This window comes from Lutra lutra, chromosome 8 (genome assembly GCF_902655055.1).
Source record: "Lutra lutra chromosome 8, mLutLut1.2, whole genome shotgun sequence".
NCBI classification, from domain to species: Eukaryota; Metazoa; Chordata; class Mammalia; order Carnivora; family Mustelidae; genus Lutra; species Lutra lutra.
Genome location: NC_062285.1, coordinates 87,714,421 through 87,736,097, shown reverse-complemented (window position 1 = coordinate 87,736,097; position 21,677 = coordinate 87,714,421). Strand labels below are relative to the sequence as shown.

Below are 21,677 nucleotides of genomic sequence, written 5' to 3'. Positions count from 1 at the left end.
GAGCTTTGGCAACTTCTCCCGGTCATCTCTACTGCTGCCCTTCCTCACTGACAGAGGCTCTGTTATTGCCTTTGAGTGAGAGCTACATGAGAATTTCAGAAGCCCTCATACCAACATAGCCTGTTAGCACTCCAGCTAGAATCACTTTTCACTCATTGCTTTGATCAAACTATGATTTTCCTAACTAGTGGAACAACTAACTTCACCTGGATCTGAAAATCCAGCTGTGTTCTTCTGCCTCTCATCTCATCCCTAACAGCGAAGGTTCTATAGATATAATTTAGAGAACTGCCCGGCTGATGGCCCATGCGGCCAAGCAGAGTCAGGCTGTTCCTGCATAATTGGATTTGCTTCTGGGAGGCTAACAGTAAGAGTAGGTACTCCAGGCAACAAAGTGAAGAGGGTCGCAGAAGACATGAGTATAACGGAAGTACCACCTTACACCAGTAAGAATGGCCAAAATTAACAAGACAAGAAATAATGTGTGTTGGAGAGGATGTGGAGAAAGGGGAACCCTCTTACACTGTTGGTGGGAATGCAAGTTGGTGCAGCCACTTTGGAAAATAGTGTGGAGATTCCTTAAGAAATTAAAAATAGAGCTACCCTATGACCCTGCAATTGCACTTTTGGGTATTTGCCCCAAAGATACAGATGTAGTGAAAAGAAGGGCCATTTGTATCCCAGTGTTCATAGCAGCAATGGCCACAGTCACCAAACTGGAAAGAACCAAGATGCCCTTCCACAGACAAATGGATAAGGAAGATGTGGTTCATTTACACTATGGAGTATTGTGCCTCCATCAGAAAGGATGAATACCCAACTTTTGTATCAACATGGATGGGACTGGAAGAGATTATGCTGAGTGAAATAAGTCAAGCAGAGAGAGTCAATTATCATATGGTTTCAGTTATTTGTGGAGCATAAGAAATAACATGGAGGACATGGGGAGATGGAGAGGAGAAGGGAGTTGAGGGAAATTGGAGGGGGAGATGAACCATGAGAGACTATGGACTCTGAAAAACAATCTGAGGGTTTTGAAGGGGCGGAGGGTGGGAAGTTGGGCCAGCCTGGTGGTGGGTATTGTGAAGGGCACATGTTGCATGGAGCACTGGGTGTGGTGCATAAACAATGTACTTTTCTAGTACACTGAAAAGTAATTAAAAAAATAAAAAATTTAAAAAAAAGAAGGTCGAGATGAGATTTTTTTCCAAAGCAAGCTGGCTACTCAGTCTCCTCCCAGGATGACACTGGGGAGTACCTTATGAGTGTTGGCCTCAGAGGACCCTCTCCCCAATTTCTGCCTCTTCTAGCTGAAAGAGCAAGATGGGAGAGAGGGACAGATGGATAGATGGCCACAAGTATATTTCTGTGCCATTTCTCTGGACCCAGAAAAAGCAGAGACCTTTTTGAAGGCCTATCCACTGCTCTGGCCACATGTGTCTATACTAGCTTCTCTTACTTTATCCCTAAAGTTTAATCATACCCCGTGATCCTGACACATACCTCCTTGACCAAGTACTCTAATCCTTTCTCCTAAATTTCACCCAGTTATAGGTTGAATTGCATCCCTGTCCAACACCTCCCCTCCTCATGCCAAATTCCTCTGTTGGAAGTCCTCATCTCCAATCCCTTGAAATGTGACTTTATTTGGAAATGAGGTAATTGCAGACAGAATTAGTTAAGAGGAGATCATCCTGGAGGAGGGTGGGCCCCTAATCCAATATAATTAGCATCCTTAAAAATGGCATCAATCAGGCACACACAGGTAGAGACAGGCAGCAGGCACGTAGGGAAAATGCTATGCAGATATGAAGGCAGAGATGGGGTGATGTGTCTGCAAGTGCAGGAATGCTCACAGTTGCCAGCAAACCACCACGAGCTGGGGGAGAGGCATGGAACAGATTCTCCCTTGAGGCCCTCAGAAGGAACCAATGCTGACGCTTAGACTTCTGCCTCTGGAACGGTGAGCCAAATTTCTATCACTGAAGTCACTCAGCTGTGGTACTTTGTTTGGCAGTCTTAGGATACTCATACCTATCCCCCAAGTTACTTTTCTGGAAAGGCTGGGGTTACAGGTGTGGAGAAGAAAGAAGGGTCGGTGTTTTGGACTGGCTATCAGAAGAGCCGCCATCTTTGACTCACCATCTCCGAACAGCTGCAGAATAGCAAGGTCCACCTGGCGCTTCCAGCCAGAATCTTTTTGGATGGCAATGCCGTAACCAGTGGAAGCAAAGACCTTTCCACTGCCAATGGTCACCAGCTTGCAGCCTTCATCTCTGCCGGCCATGTAGTTCAGCACTGCTGCATCGTAGATGAAGGCATCCAGTTTCCTGTGCAAAACAGAAGCAAACAAACAATCCGGTGGAGGAATTTTAGTACAAAACTACCTATGGGGCCATTAATATGAAGCAGTAGGGTTCCAGCAAGCGATGGGGAGAACCCATTCAAAGTGAGGCTCGAGTTGGAACTCAGCCAGAATCTAAAGCCTAAATCCCAGACCGTTCTTTATGTGATTTCAGGTTGAAAGGAGGAGTTCTTTCCCTCCCACTGGGAACGATGAGAATGTAAGCTGGGCCTGAGCCAACTCATAAGCTGTGTCTGAAAGGAGAAGGAGTAAAAAGGAATCAATAAAAATAATAACCGAAATAATGAAAAGTAACCATCATGATGATAACAACAAATAGCATGGGTTAGATTTATATAACATTTTTCATTTCTCAGTTCATTACAGTCCAGAGTGGGGATAAGTGTAGGTGTATGTGTTTCAATAGCTGTGCAATGCTATTTTTGTGGTCAGAAAGGTTTCAATATTCTGTTTTGCAGCACAAGGAAAGAAAGGAGCATTCTGTGTGGTAGCAGCACAGGCTTGTTAAGAGCAAATGTGTGCAACTATAGGAGAACCCAACGTATAGAAGCATCCAGACCTCTCAAGTTCCGAACATCTAGGAATCTCATTTTATGTAGTGTACTTTCCAAGGAAGGAATATGCAGGGAAGGGTAGCTACTAGGGGTAGCAGCAAGAAGGCCTGGACCAATATTTCAAACCAACATTTAAACACATCAAAAGTAGAGAAAGAAATTCAGATACAGCCATATAGGTAGGTAATATAGAGAGGTCTGCAAGAAAGAAAAACATGCGTCCTCCCTTTCACATTTACAAGGTAAGTTAGCTTTATTCCTCCTTGAGGAAAAATAAGCCCTTTCTGGTATGATACCATTCTGGTATGATAAGATACAAAACATTTTCCAAAAAGCCCATAAGTACCCGATAGAAAAGTGGCACACCAAAAAACCCCCAAAAGCTGGGCAAAAGATTGACAACTGTGGATATACCCAGGGGTCAGATGACCTACCACGGTGGTCCCATGCCCAAGCTCAAATCCCGTTTCCTGATACCTCCTGTGATTTTATGGTGATAGGACAGTCTAACAGTATTTAAGTAAACAGGCATCTGGGTGGCTTTTCCAGAACTGGAGCCACTGGGAGGTCCAAGTGTGGCTAGTCATCATACAACACAGAAAATCAGTTACAAGACCCCTTTACCCCTAAGTCCCAACATCTATGATGCTCAATTATCTGTCTTATTCCACAGCTGTGGCTTCGAGAGGCCAAATGAATAAAGGGACCAATGTGGCTGGGATTATGCAAGCCCACATATCTGCAGTTTGTGAGCTTCTTTTAACAAATACTTTCTAGAGGATAAAGCTGGATCAAAGAACACCAACAAAAACTGGAACTGGAGATCCGTCAACACATTCTCACTGCTTGTTGTCTAAAAACCTTCACCCTTTTCTTCTTTCACTTCTCCCTTATCCACAAGACCCCAAAATCATTCATTTTCACCTTCTGGTCAACAGCTCTTCATTTCATGTATAATACATGAACCTTAGCCTTGACCCGTCCCTTCTACTTTTATGGCCATTTCATTCCTGTTTCATGGTTACATTAATGCAAGTAGAATATAATTTGTAAAACAAAAATACATAGAAGTATATGATAGCATAGGAATCTTTGTGTACTGGCCTGAATTATATTGTCAAATTCAACTTGGAAACCATGGAAAGCAAATGCAGTCTTCTTTGGTTTAACTTTGGCACCCAAGCACAATATATCTGATTCAGTGTACATTTAATAAATGTGAGAAACACATCAAAGACTCTGGGCTTGGAAGCAGTTCTTACCCTGTTTTCAGGGAGAGCAATGCATCATCTACACCCCTCTGGTTGAACTTTCCCATGTAGGCATGCATTTCTGCGTAGTTATTGCGAATATTCCTCTCTGTGCTGCCATTGGGCACAGTCCCAAAGCGAAAAGGGGGTGAGAAGTCATTAGGTCTCTGGAACTGGAGAGAGAGAAAGAGAGTGAGAGGCAGAGGGAGAGAGAGAGAGAGAAAGGAAGAAAATGCTTCAGAAAATGTGAAGAGATATTAAGTTAGCATTCGTGGATTTATAGGGAAGGGACCCGGCTACAGTTCACCAAATACATCGGCCCTCACTCAGGAACAGCAGATGCTAACTGAAAGAGGACTTCAACTTGATTAAATACATATCGTTGAGGGCTTTCTAGCAGCCCAACCCTGGGTTTAATATATAACCTTTGCGTGTTCCATTTACGCATACTGCTCAATACCAGTGATAATGGGAGTACAGAGCTTAACTGCAGTGGGTTAGTCACCCTTATACCTGAGAACTGTGTAAAACATGTTTCCAGGCCTCTAATTTAAGGGGCTGAATACACTGTCATTGCACCATTGGGAGCTATAGGACTTCAGTGGGATAAGCTACAATGTACTCCCGAAAATAATTTGTTGGGTATCAAATATATTTTGCTAAAAAATTTTCTCTTGACCTCCCTCGATGCGTTAAAAGCCCATTATGTATTCTACAAAAGTTATAGAATAAATTGCAAAATCAAATACAATTTTAATTATGTTCCTTCCCTTGCTTAAGAACTGGGAGTGGATCTCCAGCGCCCAGCATAACAAAGTGAAATCTCTTAGATTTTTCACCCCTATGACATCAAGCTTTATTTCTGGTATTGCCCTGCAATGAGTAAGTCTGTACATTGCTTCCTGAACAAATAATTTATTCATTTGTATCTTCATGGCCTCAAATAGTCTGTCCCCTCAGCATGAACTCACTTTTCTCTTGAGGCCAATTCATGTCCTTCATCTCAAAAAGTAACTCAAAGCAGTTTCTTCAGGACACCTTCTGAGTCCTTTCTTCCATCAAGTCTACCCAAAAGGACTTGATGTTCTTAGTTTCTATCGCACTACAAATGCAATTACGCACTAAATGAGCTGGCTAGATTCTGAGAGCTAGTCTCTGCTACAGTCATTAAGAGGTTGAGCTTAGATTGAGAAAGATGTAAGTTGAAGATCAGCTCTATCACTTACTACTGTGTGACCCTGGGCAAATAACATGAACTCTCTGTGCATCATTTCCTCATTTGCAAGAGGAAGGCAATAATGTCTATTTTTCAAGGCTGTTATGTGGATTAAAGGATATAATGTCTAAGAAGTGCCTGCCATAGCACCTTGCATGCAGTGAGTCCACAATACAGACTCTTTCTATTATTTTTAACTCATGTTTGTATTGTGCATTCCCCAGTAAGCTTCCCTCTCCAACCCTCCCATTCTGTTAGTACAGCTGTGATGCGACAGATCGGAGTAAAGCTGCCCTACCTTGGCATAGGAAAGACAATGGAGACATGTAAAGTCCTCTTGGTTTCAATACTATACCATTGACTTTGGAGATGTATTTAAGCTCTAACCTGCAAACTTAAGAGTACTCTGGTCCTCTGGACTTGTGTGGGATTACAGACATTCTCCTTTCACTTTTCCTTGACCTGGAAAGCTCAGGAGCTTCTCAGAATATGGGGATTTCATAAACCACAAAATATCACAGCACCAGGAGCCACAAATGCTATCTTCAGGGTTCAGAGCTGGCCACAGTCAAAAGCAGAGTCATGCAGTAGTGTTAGGCGATCTGTGATGCATCAAAAGACCACTACTTTCCTGACTCAAAGGCTCCCAGTCTGACTTACCATGCTGCTTTTTGCCATTAAGAGTTTTTGCTTAATTGGTCTTGAAAGGGCTGTGACTTTTAAGTGAATTAAAGAGTCACAAAGAATTTTAGAGTTGGATAAGTCACTCAAGGTTAACTAGTCCAAGCCTCTCATTTCACAGATGAAGACTGAGGCAAAGAGGACAAGTAATTTGCTCAATGTCATGCAGTGGTAGTAATGGCTAACATTCTCTGGGATCAATCGGCTTAATTAATAGTATTTCTCACTGTGCCCAGCAGATAGCAAGTTTAAGTAAACAGGAATATGCTTTATTGGAAGGGACAGAATTGGTGCTATGCCTATCACTGTCAATTATAACTCTTTACTTGTTTGAAAAAAGGCATTCCCCACATCAAAAGCAGAGTACGTACTCTGGCAGGCAGCAGTACAAATAAATGGACTCCCTTTAATCAGTGATTCCCCACTTCGCTAGGACAGTGACAACCGATGCTCACAATGATCAAGATATTCTAGGGCCCATAGTATTTTCTGAAACATCAGCGGAAGTTGAAATCATGTCCAGTTCTATTCCAGTATAAATTATTATATTTCTACTTTTTTTTAATTGGCAGTCCACATAAGGTATACGCAACAATTTTGATTAACCAAATGGGATCGGATGCCCTGAGTGCCTCACTTCCTGATGAAGCTAGATTATGGAAAGTTTCCGGACTCCTATTTCATAACTTTAAATTTTAAGTTATCTTCAGATTTCCAGATGCTGTATTATAACTATGTCCTTGAATAAATAAAAACTAAAGAAATGATCAAGGATCTAAAATAGCCAACAAGATGATTTCACAAAAAAAGGCAAAAAGTTGAAGGTCTTACAAGACCTGACTTTTAGACTTGTCATAAAATGATAGTGATTGTGAAGGTGTGACATTAGCATAGAGAGAATAAGGAGATTCATGAGAAGACAGTAGACTGCCCATCCATACACCAACAAATATGGTGCAAAGGCAGATAAAAGTGGAGATGGGAGTGCCTTCAACAAATGGTGCTGGAACAATTAGATATCCATATGCAAAAACAAAAACAAACAAAAAAAAACTTCATTTCACACCTGACGAGATACAGAGAAATTAACACAAAGTGAATCGGACACCTAAATATGAACTATAATATTTCTAGGAGAAAATACCAGAAAAAGTCTTTGTAACCCCGAGTTACACAAAGATTTCTAAATATGACACCAAAAACACAATCCACCAAAAGAAAGGAAAAAAAAATTAGACTTCATCAAAATTAAGAACTCTTCGAAAGACAGTTAAAATCATGAAGAGACAAGCCACCAGTGGAGAGAAAGTATTTGAAAATTGATTAAAGCTATTAAAAAATCTAAAGGAAGTAAATGAAAACAGAGCAGGGCTCTGACTGAAAGCATCTTCCAGAAGTTAAGAATCAGAGGAGCCAGCCAGCATTGAAAGAATGGGAAAGCATAGTCTTGGAAAGGACTGGTCTTGGAGGCAGATAATTTGTGTTTGGCTTCTAGCTCTTTCTCTGACCAGCTGTGTGGACATGGGCAAGTTACTTATATTTACAGAGCCCCATTTTTCTGGAAGCATTATTTTTGATCAATAATAAGATAATAGATAGGAAACCACTTAACCCAATATCTGGCACATGGCGGATTCTAAAAATTATTAACTGCTTCTGTGAGGGCAAAACTTTAATATCTAAAATTATCTTATGTTAGCCAGTGTTTCCTGAAACTCTTGTTCTCTAATTTGTTCCTTAAACTAGGCCAGCTCTGGCGACCAGGAATGTGAGTGTGCTGCCCTAGAATTAACCAATGCAGAAGCAGGAGTGAGCCTGGCTTTTTCTTTGAAACTTCTTGTCCCAGCTTGTGAGGTTTAAATAAAACTCAGGTTGTTTTTTTTTTTTTTTTAAACTGTCATGGGAACTTGAACTTGACTAAAATTCATGACCACTGAGAACTGCATGTTCAGTGAGGCCTGTAGGGGAAGAAGGAGACAATGATCTTCCAAATACCTCAATGCTTCCACTAAATGTCCCGTAATAAAACGTACCCCAAGCTGTGAGGCATTATAGAGCACTTGTTTAACCTGAATGGTAATCAGTGCTCTTTGGGGCTTGGGGAGGGAGTAGTATTTTGGACTGTCAAGAACCAAGCATCTTAAAATCCACAGAACAGGGAGGACCCCAAGAAACAATTAAAAAAAAAATTAAAAAACCCAGATACACTAAGGAGAGTGGTATTGGACTAAAACATTCTGTCTGATTTTACGGTAGTGACCTTTAACACAGTATTCCTCATGGAATGTAATGAGTAATGTAACATGTAATGGCCACCTTTGGCCATTACAGGGCTTCCTTGAACACAGAAACTTTTTCCAGAGTTCTGCTGATTAGAATTATAACAACAGATTTAGACAGAAATAAAAGTGCAGAAAGGAACCTTAAGGATCAGCCGCACTTCACAGGTGAGGAAGCAGAAGCCCCGAAGAAACCAAGTAAGTTGTCCAAGGCCACGTGGGGAAGCAGGAGGATAAGCTGAGGCTTGACCTCTGGGAGCCGAGCCTTCCCACTGCCAGCTCCGACACTGGCTGACTAGCCCTACAACTGTGTGCTGGGATGGAAGACGCTCGCTTGAAGTGGGGCCCCAGGGGAGGGTATCCTTCCCTTTCTGGCACATCAAGTGCTGACTCACACTCACCCCATGGAATCAACACATGGCTTCCAGCAATTACTGTGGGCCTGCACTTGCACAAGGGCAAAACCAGGCTGAATGTACTGAGAACTGTCATCCTACTTGATCCTCCTGGACAGAGGCAGGGAAACAGAGTTCAGCCCCCTTAGCTGTTCCGACCATCGTCTCAGCCCCCATCTTAATAACCTCCAAGTGAATTAGTCTTGGCAGCCATGCCAGGACAAAGGTGCTAGAAGGCCAGGAGTAAAGGCCCCTGCTCTCTCCCAAAGACAAAGGGACTGGAGGGTCCTGGGGCTGCCATGGCTGCCGCCTTCCCAACAGAGACCCTTTCATAGAGCCTGCTGCAGAGAGAAGGGGAAAGGTATGCGGGGATCTACTCCATTTTGTTTTACTTATTAAATAAATATACAAACTTATTTTCATGTGTATAAGGCATTATTAATTCACTCATAGTCTTACCTGTATCCAACACCTATGTATTTGCTGGTAATAACTCACATTATCTCCTTTAACTGTAATAATTAAAATGCATCAATTCATTTGGTAAATATTTGCCAAGCATCTGTTAGTGGAGAGGACTGGATTAAGAACTATGGATACACAGATGAAAAAAGAAAATCCAGTTCTGTTTTCAAAAGATTTAACTATTAGAGAGTCAGAGATGTAAATGTTCATTCATTTATTTTTCATTCATTCCTTTATTCATCCCTTTATTCTTTCATTCATGCAGATATTCAGCAAGGATTTGCCGGCATCTGCCACGTGCACCTGCTCTTCCGGGTGCTGGGGACACAGTATGAAGAAGAAGATGCTGCTTTTAGAGAGGGCACATTGTAAAGGAGGGAGGCAAATGATAAGTGCCCCCTCTTTAAATGTAGTGGACTCCTAGACAACCACCAATTCCTTGTTCCTCCTCCCACCGAGGGATGAGGTCTATGTTCCCTGCCCTCCATTCTGGCCTGGCCTCGGCAACTTGCTTGGCAGCAGAACGTGCAGAAGGAACATTCTGGGACTTCTGAGCCTAGGTCATAAGAAGCTTTGCAGTTTCCACCTGGGCCTCCTGGAACCTCGCTTCCAGGGAAGCAGTCCACTGTGCAGAAAGTCCAAGAGCACTGAGGCCACTGTACTGGAGCCATCACAGTCCCATGCAGGGTCCCAGCCTAGCCCTGGCTTCCAATGACTCCAGTCAGGGTACCTGGTAGGAGACGAAAGCCATCATGGACCCTGCAGCCCAGCCCAGCTGCCCAATGACTACCGCTGTCACCTCACTTGATGCCACTTGAGGTGGCAGAATCAGCCAGTCGAGCCCTGCCCAAATATATGACCCCGACTCTCCCTCACCCGCGACCAAATGGTCAAATGCCATGGAATGGTTCTTGCTTCAAGCCCCTGGGTACTGGGGTAGCTCGGTGTATAGCAACAGATAACTGGAACACAGACAATGTCATGGAGTGCAAACGAAGGGCTAGGAGGGAGCCGAAACAGCTGTCAGATAGGAAAGAGTGACAGGCAGAAGAACAAGTTCTGACCGGCTGTCCTGCCCAGGCCCTTCAGAGCAGGTAGCATCTGAGTGAAGACCCACATGATGCGAAGGAAGCAGGCATCTGAGGACTGAGGAGGAGCATGGAGCAGCACCAGGGAACAGCAGACACAAAGGCCTGACCAGGGACGAGCTCGGTGTGGGGAGGGGGGCAGTGAAGCATGTGAGACATGCTGGGGCACAGGCGTCCCTACCCAGCAGTCCAGAAGCTGCAGCATGGGGGTCAAGACTGGAAGAGAGAGCCTTCCCCTTCAACGAGAGGAGCAAAGGGGTTTCTAGATAGCGACAAGTGTGCCAAGACATAGGGCGGTGAGAGGGTCTGGGTATGACTGGAGATCACGCGTGCCTTGTCACTGTCAGAGCCCAACACGGCCGAAGACAGTGACAGAACCTGGAATCACAAAGGGACTTGAATTTTGAATTCTGTGCAAAGTAGTTTAGAGTTCATGCTCTAGGGGATAAGAAATAGCAGAGTGTCTGGAGCCAAACTGTCTGCATTCAAATCCTGGCTCTGCTGCTGGAGCGCTGTGTGACCTGGAGAATCTTGCTTAACTTCTCTGTGCCCCAGTTTCCACATTTGTACAGTGGGGCTAATAAGAGAGCCTACCTCATCAGGCTTTTCAACAGTCAAGCAGTTAATCTGGGCACAATGTTGCGTGGTGCCTGGCACGTGATCAAGACACCATACTGTTACTGCTATCATTATTGTTGGCTTCCATTGTTGTCAGAAGCAACTGAAAGACTCCAGCGGTGTGTCAAGAGTGGGTTTTTGTGTTAGAAAGAGCCCAGAGGTCTAAGCATGAAGGAAAAGTTGGAGGACAGAGATAGAGAGGAGCAGAGCAGGACTTGAGCCCCCCAGATGGTCTAAACACAAGGGGAAGCAAGGAGGAACAGAAGCATCTCTAGACAATGACCCTCCCACCCAAGAATATGAAAAATGGCAGGTGCACAATGAGATAAAACACAAGACTGCACAGGCATGGACCAGCACCACCAGAATTCCAAAAGAGAAAGGCTGCAACCAGCCTGGAGGGTTTCATGGAGGAGGCTGGATTTAAACCAGCAGGGAGGATGGGCTGGATTTGGAAGGGTGGAGATGGGAAGTTAACTTTGGTTTACATTGCAAAAATCCCTCTGCTTTCAGACCCCTCCCCCAACACTGCTTAGATTCCGAGGTGAGTGAGGAAACATTTTACAGAAGTCTTTGAAGACGTGATGCCAGGAGAAAGAGCAGGTTCTGCAAACAAAACAAAAACCCTCCTAAATGTTGACCGTGCACAGGCTATTGTGCTGAGCACCAGGCAAAGCCCAGCGAGGTTAATTAGAATTAGATGTTATGAATGATGGCAGCTCTCATAAAGTGGAGAAGGTGGCAAGAAAATGCCTTCTGGGGTAGTTGGCTGCCCTGAAAAATGGTCCTTGTCATTCAGTGGGAGTCTGATCAGCATGCGCAGATTAGGGCAAACCGGGAGCTTGACCTTGCAGGGAACAGACACCGTATGTCCTGTTTGCAGGGTCCATCCACATGGGACATGGAATCTGAAAGCTTTTGTCTTCAAATCCTGATAATCCTGCACATAAATATTCATCCCATTCTGCCCGCTTTTACATTTGAATCACAAAAAGGATCAATGCCCAAATGCCATTCAGCCTTCCAAGGCACCCGCGGGAAAAGGCGGGAAGACTTCAGATACAAGGGTGGCGTTTGGCCTGAGTTACTAATTATGAGGCTGCAGCAGAACATCAGAATCCTGAAGGGACTTTTTTTTTTTTTAACCTACCCAGCACCCCCCATTATCATTCTCATTACCATGCCTACCCTGTTTCACCACTTCTCTTAGTATTGACTTTTACCATTTTTGTGAAATTTGTTATTCTATTCATTTATTCATTTTAAAATTGTGGTAAAAGTATTAATAACATTAAATTTAGTGCAAAATTTGGTCTCATTTTATTTTGTTAAAGATTTTATCTCTTTTAGAGAGGGACAGAGAGTGTGAGCAGAGGGAGGGGCAGAGGGAGAGGGAGAGAATCTCAAGCAGACTCAGTGCTGTTCGTGGAGCCCGACACAGGGCTCCATCTTACGATCCATGAGGTCATGACTTGAGCCAAAATCCTAGCCAAAATGACCTAACGACTGAGCCCCCCAGGCGCCCCTTTTCATTGTATCTGTAAGTGCCCAGGATGGTGGTATGAAGCACATTCATACTTCTGTGCAACCGTTACCCCAGCCCATCTCCAGGGTGTTTGTCTCCCCCAACTGGTGCCACATACCTGCGAAACACTATACCCTCGTTAGTCCTACGAATTGTAACCGCATACAGAATCTTGCAACCACAAGCACAGTTAGGACACAGAACAATTCCATCAACCCCCCCGCTCAAAATTCCCTCCTGCTGCTCCTTTACTCTCTCCTCCCCTGCTTTAACCTCTGGTGACCACCGATCTGTTGTCTATTTCCATAAATGGCGTTTTTTCCAGGATGTCATCTAAATGGAATCATACAGGACGTAACCTTCTGAGATGGGTTTTTTCCTTCTAATAATGCCTTTGAGATGCAACCATGCGGTTGCGTGTATCTGTAGGTCATTCCTTTTTATTGCTGAGTGGAACTGCACTGTATGGATGTGTCAGCTTGTTTATCTACTTACCCATGTAAGGACATTTAGGTTACTCTCCGTTTGGGGTAATTACAAAAAGAGCAGCTCTAACATTCATGTGCAGGTTTCTGTGTGAACATAAATTTTCATTTCTCTAAGGCAAACACCCAGGAGTGGGAGTGCTGGGTCGCATGTGCATCCCCTGCTCAAAGGGCAACACTTTTTGTGTCTTTTCTCTCTTCTGTTATTTTTTTTAAATTAAAAAAATTATTTCATTTATTTTTTAGAGAGGGAGAGGAGTGGGGAAGGGCAGAGGAAGAGGGAGAATCTTAAGCTCCAAAGACTGAAGTTCAAATCTGAGCTCCATCACTTATTAACTGAGTTAATAAACAACTTAATAAACAAGCCAATTAATTTTGAAACTGAATTTCAACTATATTCTAAGAGGTGAAATAAGGCATAACATCCCATTACAAAGCCTCTATTTCAAAACACGGGGGTCAGGACCCTCCCTGTGGAACAAGCTTGCTGCGGATACAGTGATGGATTAGAACATTCTAGATTCCTCACTTTCATGAAAGTTATAATCTGGGATGGAGGTGGGAGGAAAAAACAATTATTCTACATTTCATCATAAATTATTCATTGGAGAGAACAGTGTTCAAATTCACTCAGACTAAGTGACTGAATTGCAGTTAATGATAACATTATAGAACATAGTTAGAAGACACAGAAATATAATAGAAGGGCTGAAAGTAATTCAGTTCTCTTCCTGGGCCCTTGGAGAACCCGATACCATTCTGTGACTGCCAGAAAAGGAGTTAGCATATAGTGAGCACTGAAGACCAGAGTCATATCTGTTCTTTTTCCTCTTATCACTAATATTAGCCCTGTTAATATTAGGACTGCTTGTCCATAGCAGCAAACACACGGAAGTTTGCAGATGAAGAAATTCACAGTTGGATGGGAGAAGCCTGGTAAATATGTCTTCCTAACTCTGGATGTTGTGCTGCTGGGGAAGGAGCCCCTCACCTCTCTGGGCTCAGCATGGCACTGAGGTGGGAGAAAGGGCGGGGGAAGGGAGGGAACAGAATGCTTCTGCAGTCACTGCCTTCCTGCAGTGTCCCCAGAAGAGCATCCAGAACATAAAACACACCAGCTCTTCAGATTCCTGGAATCTGGTTATTAGTTTCCCTTCCAGTACCTCTTTGGTATTTTACAAAATTTGGATATATGAACCTTAATAAGTATTTCCTAAAATACGTCATAAAATCAGATGACAGCATTGGAGTTTGTGTGAGCTATCCGAGGTCTGGCCCTGAGCTAGGGGATCTGAGCAGATGAGTTTACTTCAATATTAGCTTTGCCACATCATGCCTGTACTCTGAAGTCTTATGTGTTTGGCAAAGTCTACTGTCTGACCATGAAATATCATCAACACACATTTAATGGCTATAACCCATGCGTAAGTCACTGGGCTCTGAAATGAATATCCGAAATAAAATGAGGCCACAGATACAATCCCTTCATTACCATACATTTGGAAATTAAAATGGTAGTGTAATGAGAGAAGCAGCTAACCCTTCCACGACAACGTACGTACAACTGACATACAGTCATTCACTCATCTCTCCATCAACCCTACAAGGTATATTGTTATCCCCATTTAACAGACAAGGAAACTGATGCCCAGAGAGGTAAGTAATTTGAATAAGACTACAGAGCTAGAAACGAGCGGAGCAACAATTCAAACCCAGGGTCCTCAAAGAACCATAAAACACCTCCCAGAGTTCTATGCACAGAAAACAGATGTTCAGCTAATGCGTGTAGGGTAGAGGAATCCAACGATGAGGTGAGCGTGCCAAGTTCCAAATGAGATGTGAGGCAAGTCACGGCTCTGAGAGTTTGGAGGGACCAGAGATCATCATGTGTGGGTAGGTTAGGAGGCCAATGACAGGAGGGAGAGATGAAGCTCTTCCAGACTGGCCAAGGCTTCTACTGAGTGGGGAGGGCACTTGGGGCAAAGGTGTGGTATGAGCCAAGGTGTGGAGGGACCCAAGCGCTGTGACTTCCCTGAAGTTGGAAAGGATGCCTGTACATGGGAATGTTGGAACACTGAGCTGGCGCACAGCCAGAAGCTACACCACAGAGCACCCTGAAGGGTCAGGCTCAGAAGGACGCCAGCTGTATACCATGGTGCAGAGGTGACATTATGGAGTCACAGCAACACAGCTTGAAAAGCAGAGAGCCTGGGGCAGGGACATTTACTGGAAAATGACTAAGGGTCGGGACGATTTTCAGGGGCAATAAAATGGGAGGAACACATGACAAAGCCATCAGATGGCAGCTCTGACAGGATGCACGTCTGTACACTCAGGAGGACGAAGGAGGGAAAGCGGTAGGGTCAGCATCACCTCACCCCTCATCTGTCACCTCCCTCCTTCCCCTGTCCCTCAGTAGCCACACTGGCCTCCTAGCACTTCCAGGAACGTGCCAGGCAAGCTCCTGCCTTCGCATGCTCTTCTCTCTGCTCAGAAAGCTCCAGATATCCATCACTCCCCCTTGCTGACTTCAGATCAGACTTGATGTGGTCTTCTCACTGAGCCCTTCTCCGGCCACTCCATCTAGAATTTCAACTCCCCTGCCAGCACTCACTATCTCCCTTCTCTGCTCTGCATTAGCAGGTAAACACCTGATATTGTCAATAACTGTTCTTTATATTTATTTTCTTCTCCTTCCTTTCAGAATGCAAGCGATGTGAGGGAGAGGATTTTGTCTGTGGTGATTGTTGCTGTATCACTAGTGCCTCGAACCATCCCTGGTATTTAGAATCTCTTGATGTGAATGAATGAATGACCAAAGGAATGAATGATCTGTGGAACCACTTGTTATAGACGAAAAAAATCATTCAACGTATACTCCTTCCCAGCAAACGCATCCCCGTCCAACTTGAAGTTGAACATCGGATTTCTGAGAGCTGGTGCTATCCTCACCTATCTGGTGACTAAGGAGTTAATTCATCCTCGTGCTAGCTGAGGACATCCTTCCTGGCACCTTCTCCATCTTCCCTTCAAAAAATATGTCAGATCTGAGATCCCACAAGAGCTTGTCAAATTTAGGACTTGACAATGCATATGAGTATTTCTTTGGCACCAAAAATGTGACAGAATTGGAGATGATTATGGTAAGTGGAACAGAGGTGTGAGGACTATGGCATTTGATTTTGGTCTCTAAGTCAGCCTGTGTGTGACAGGTGGCCTCAGCTGTGCTCCCTCGACCTATCCGTAGTGGACACTTAACAAAGGGGTGTTCTGGCCATCCAATCCACCTCTCAGACCAGCCTGGGAGAGTGCATGGAATGCTGCAGATATTTTATAAAAGCTGTGGGTGCTAGCAAAGAGAAGTGGCCTTTAAAGATTTTAAGGAAAGGGTACAGATGGATTCACCATGGAAACTGAGATTCGGGAGCCTCATGAGCAGACCTAGCATCTCCTACAAAGTTTGGGGGAGAATACTGAAGGTTACCATCAGGATTTCCACACGCAAGATACCCTGATGAATTCTGGGGCGCTCCCCTTGTTAGCACGATAACCCAAGGTTCCTAACATGAAGCCAGGGTTGGGGATAGGACTGCCAATGGACTGTGCCAGGCGGGACCTAGGGCAAGTGAGGATCCAGGGAGAGGCAGGTCACAGGGGACAGGCACACCTCTGCTTTCCTGGCAAATCAATCAGATCAGTCAATTCCACACCGAGAAATGGAAATGCCAGCAGGAGCACACATGGTTACATTGTGACCCATTTACAGCACAGCAGAACTTTTTGCCTTGGTCAATAAAGTCAGCCCTGTGCTGGGGGCACTCCGGCTTATAGAATGTCAGGGCTGGGAGGGAGGTTTAGTGACCCCACAGTGCCTACTGCATGCCTTACTGGGCTTCACAGCAGACCCTCTCAGGGGAGGGTTCTGACAAGTCCTTTGGTAAAGAAACTTATTTAACCCTGACACAGAATTTTCCCAAACCGATTTTGCCATGGATTTTTGTTTTTGTTTTTGTTTTTTTAAAAGAAGACCCAGTGTGTTTCCCAGAACACTCAGTAAGCTGTGAAACACGGTTTGGGAAATGCCTACTGAGTGATTTCCTCACTGTACATACTTATCCTTTGTTAACCTGATCTCATTTGAAGAGAGAGATGGTAGTTATCTTGCAAGAGTAAAGTTTATACCATGAATGGTGGAGGTCTAAGTCTGGTGGCACCAAAAGGAGATGACAATATTGTTGATAAAATTATAATCTGCTGGTGGCATTTGCAGGAAAGAAGCCCTTGCAAATTTCTAAATAACAGTAAACTCTGTTAGGAAATTCTAAAGTGTCTTACAAGCCAAAAAGGGAATGAAGTTAGTAAAATGCCTCAACAGAGTTTGAGTATTTACAGCTTTTTATGAACTACCCAAGACCCAATAGCCATTCCCAGCTCCTGTCCCCTCTGCACGCCCCACCCCCGCACCTTACCACATGAACTGAGAGCCCACTGGGCCCCGTTCTGCACCACAGCCAAGGCAGGCCCCAGCCCATAAGGGGTAATGGGGTTCAACGTGCCTAAGTCATCCTTAATGGTCCTCCAATTACAACGGTAACACAATTATTCTAAGGCGATGGCTACAAAAGTAAAAGACCAATAGCCATATGGGTAGAGGAATGAAATTTAATTTTGCCAACTGACTGAGGGTTAAGCCAAACAGTCCTTTTACTTACAACCCTTTTGGTGAAAATCATTCCGAACTACATTAATTCACATTCCTCTTTGGGGTTATTCTCCATGCAGGCATATTCTGTGAGCTCATAGTCACCAGCTCCATGTCACGGTACCGGGATATAGAAGCTACGCTTTTATAGCGTAGAAGGGATTTAGACACAGAAGATCATAGATGGTTTAAGAGGTTACGTTTAACATGTATTGCTTCAAGGAAAATCTTAGACACTGTTTCTCCTTTTAATAATTCCTATTTATATAAGCTTGTTTTGTTATCATTTATCTCTCTTCCCCTATGATAGTGGAGAGTGGCTCCGCTGCAGTATGTCAGGGTTGGCCACTTCTTGTTAGAGGAGTCATGGGAGAGCAGAAACGACCAGGGGACAGCTGGCTGATTGAGAAGGCGAAGTCTTACCATTCAAAGAACTGTGTACAACTGGGAGGAACACGGACGGGCCACTGTAGTCCTCTCATGCAGGAGGAAGGGAGTAATCTGGGCTTCGAAGAAATCAAATATCTAGCCAAGTAAGTCCTGAAATCACTTTGTAATTTAAGATCTGACAAACCACAATAGCAGTTGGGTGGGAGACATCCTTCATTCACTACTCTTCTCCAATACTGCTTCCTCAATTGGGATGATTTAATAGTAGAAACCACAAGATGAGCAAATTCTATCTGCTACTATAAATGTCAAATATTTCTGATCTACATTACCTACCCCCAAACCATTAGTTATGAAGCTACCTTCCACTGCTTCTCAAATCCAAAGACTAAGAAAGGAAGAAAAGTATTGGCTTATACCATGAACACTCAATGAATTAGATAACTATCTTAGGCACTGATTGGCTAAAGGATTAATCTGTTCAACAAATAGTTGAGCACCTCTATTTGCAAGGTTCTGCATAGTTATGGTGGATATATTGGGGAACAGAGACTAAAATTGTTGTCCTCATGGAGGTTACAATATAGCAGGGAGAGACAAATATGATAAATATGGTAAATATTATTAGTATGTTACACACCATATAATTCTATGAATGTAAAAAAAAAAAAAGCCTGAGAGAGAAATAATCTTGTTTTAGAGCCTCTTCCAGATTTTAGATAAGATGCATATCTGATGTCCCACTTGAGCTTAGACTGCCTTTTAGGGACACAGTGTCACTGTTCCCTGAAAATTCTTGTTTCCAACAATAAACCACCTGTAAGTGCCTTCCCCTTTGAAACTAGTCTCCCCAGCTTGGTCCATGTGCATCTTCAGAGGAACACTTCAAGCTGGCATCAGATAAACATGTTAAAATATACTTTTCCACTTAAAATAAAATCCAAGGTGAATTTCATTCCAGGCTTGGTGAAGAGACTTTTGGTAGAATGAGCAAATGGGTTGAAGAGACAGGATTACCGGCAGGACAGCCTGCCTGTGAACTGCAACACCTTATTTGGGAAACTAATCTAGATGAATCTATTCCACACTTAGATTTTTTAAATCCTGAATGGACCTCGTCAAAGGAAATATGCACTAACGGAGACACTGTCTCAGCCACCCAGTAGGAGCTATTCCAGTGTTCCCTTACTGAGCTCCACGATAATTCATTTAAGACACCAGGCCACTGAGTCCTTTGAATGGTTCCAAGGACACGTGTCATGTTCCTTTGGTCAATGGTTTACAGAGAAGCTAGGCTACTTTAAAATTATTCTATAAATTCCAAATCAGGAGCCAATTAATAGAATGGGAGAAAGTCTCTAGCCAATGCCAAAATAGCTATAAAGAAATAGGTTTTTCTTTATCAAAAAAGAGAACCCTGGGACTAGGCGGGTGGGATACTTGGTAAAAGGGGAGACGCGATCAGCTTGAGTTGGGAGTGTGGGGTAACTTACTCAATAGGAAAGGTCTCGTTTTCCTTAGTTAAGTTCAGTGATGGGACAGAAAACTTGTTCTTTAAATCTGCTATGACATTCAATTGGATTGGATGTCTGGCCATTTGGGAAACAGAATTAAACCTCAAAACAGTAAGTCTGGCATGATGAAAGAGGATATTAAAAGGATGAAGTTCAATTAGGAAACACAGAAAGTAACTCTCACAGAATGTAAAACCAGAGTGCCCTCAAGTGCGAAGTGACAGGAACTGGCTTTGTCAAAAGCATGGTGAAAAAAGATTGCGGAGCCCTAGTGGACCACAAGCTGCATGAATTGACAATTCGGTGCTGCTATTTAAATAGGGAACCGGTAATAGGAATTGTGGCAGGTGGGAAGGAAAACGTCAGGTCCCTGATACACCACTGGGAGGGCTCTACGGTCATTGTGTGCTCTTTTCTGTAACTCACAAAGAAATTTGAGAAGGTTAAGAAAGTGAGTGAAGGACAAGAGAACAAATTTTGAGGTAAAAGCCTAAAATATTGGGTTTATTTAACCTTGAAAATGAGCACCCAAGGAAATTCCACTATACTTACCATCTTCTGTTTTAAGACCTATTTCAGTGTCTGCCTTGCTCACTGGACTATGAGACATGGGCAGTCTCAACATGTAGAGTTTTCACAAAATTTTGGGACATACTTATACTAAAATCACACTTGCCACTTATCAGAGATTCAAAGTTAACTGGGTGCCCTGCATTTTTATTTGCTAAATCTGGCAATCCTACCCACAGAGTCATTGATAGCCATTCCCATAAATACTTGCTGAATTAATTGCTATCGTGTACTAGGTATTATGCTAAGTGCAGGGAATAGAAAAACTGAAATAAAAAGCCAGACAGATGGTACAAACAGGCCTTTGTCAATCCAAAGAACTGTGGAAAGTATCAGGATTCTAGTAGAAGGCAGAATCCTGGTTGAACAAGGGGCTTACCAAGGGGCAGAGGGATTTTGGAGAGACCCTCTGAGATGCAGAAGTACAACTATTGGTCTTTCTTTTTCCAGGGCCTCTAGGCATTAGCTTTGAGCAACATGGCAGCTGCTAGGACTCCCGAGATCGACTGTGTGATTGGACTCTGAGCTCAGGGCTGACAAAAAGGTTAGCGGGAGCATGCCTGCACAGAGCTGTTCAGAACTGCCTTTATTTACCCTGTTCCAGTAAGACATGTAGGGTCTGTCTCTTGAATAAATAAAGGTCAGGTGGTGAAAATGGAAAGCAAAGAGACTGATTAGAGAACACTGACGTTCTGCTTGCGTTGTACACGTATGCAGGGTCAGGGGCACCAAGGCAGCACATGTTAAGTGTGAATTGGCTGGTAGAGACCCAAAGGAGTTTGGGGGACGAAAGGGTTGGGAACCTAGAAGAGGAGCTTTAGGGACTGAAACCATTGGGCCTCGGCTCTCCCAAACCCGCATCGGATCTATAATTCTGGGAATTTTCCAAATGGCAAAAGGTCATCAGGGAGCATCAGTATTTCCTCCATTAGTGGACAAATTATGATAGCATAGTGACTATTTATAGCAATAAGAACATAATTTCCATTACCAAATAAACTAATCAGCGTGGGTAATGATGATAAAGTCAAGAATGTTACAAACCCTGTGGTTTCACCAATAATTGCCAAGGATACTGAGGCTCTTTCCTAAGTCTCCAAGAGAGCCTGGGGTGGGAGCAGTTGGGTGTGCTTCTCCTGAGAGTCAGAAAGGACAGACGATTCTCCACCAATACAGACCACATGAGCAGGGAAGGCTTTAAGAGAAACCCAGTTTTATAATCTGTCCACTACTGTAAGAAACATTTAGGGGTGGGGCCCGGTAGTCAAAGGAGATTCTTCTGGAAGTAACTGTTTTCTATCCCAGTGATGGGTGACAGACAGAGATCAGAAACATGCACTGAGTTCTTATTCTGCATCTAGAAGGATGCTAAGAAAGACTTAGAAGGCTGGCTGAAAGAGGTACAAGACCCCTCTGGCCCATGCCCTTTTCCAGGCAGCCTTGGATCCAGAGCTGTTTTCTGGGAATCTAAGCCCAGAGGAGTGACCTGTCCATTCTGCCCTGCCTGTCCAGGGAAGAAACACCTATTTCAGCCTGTCCAGCCCTGACATTATCAGCCCCTCACTGACACCCCCGCACTG

The 21,677-nt window shown here is 43.7% G+C and overlaps 1 protein-coding gene across 2 annotated transcripts in view; it reads right to left on the bottom strand.

Annotated features, from left to right (window-relative positions):
- GRIN2B (glutamate ionotropic receptor NMDA type subunit 2B) overlaps positions 1-21,677 on the bottom strand; it is a 401,782-nt gene that overhangs the window by 6,163 nt on the left and 373,942 nt on the right. For both annotated transcript variants that reach the window (XM_047743465.1, XM_047743466.1), the window contains 2 exons: positions 4,182-4,342; positions 2,143-2,330 (listed from right to left, as the gene is read on the bottom strand). In XM_047743465.1, coding sequence (XP_047599421.1) covers positions 2,143-2,330; positions 4,182-4,342 — 349 coding nt within the window. The remainder of the gene's footprint in view (positions 1-2,142; positions 2,331-4,181; positions 4,343-21,677) is intronic.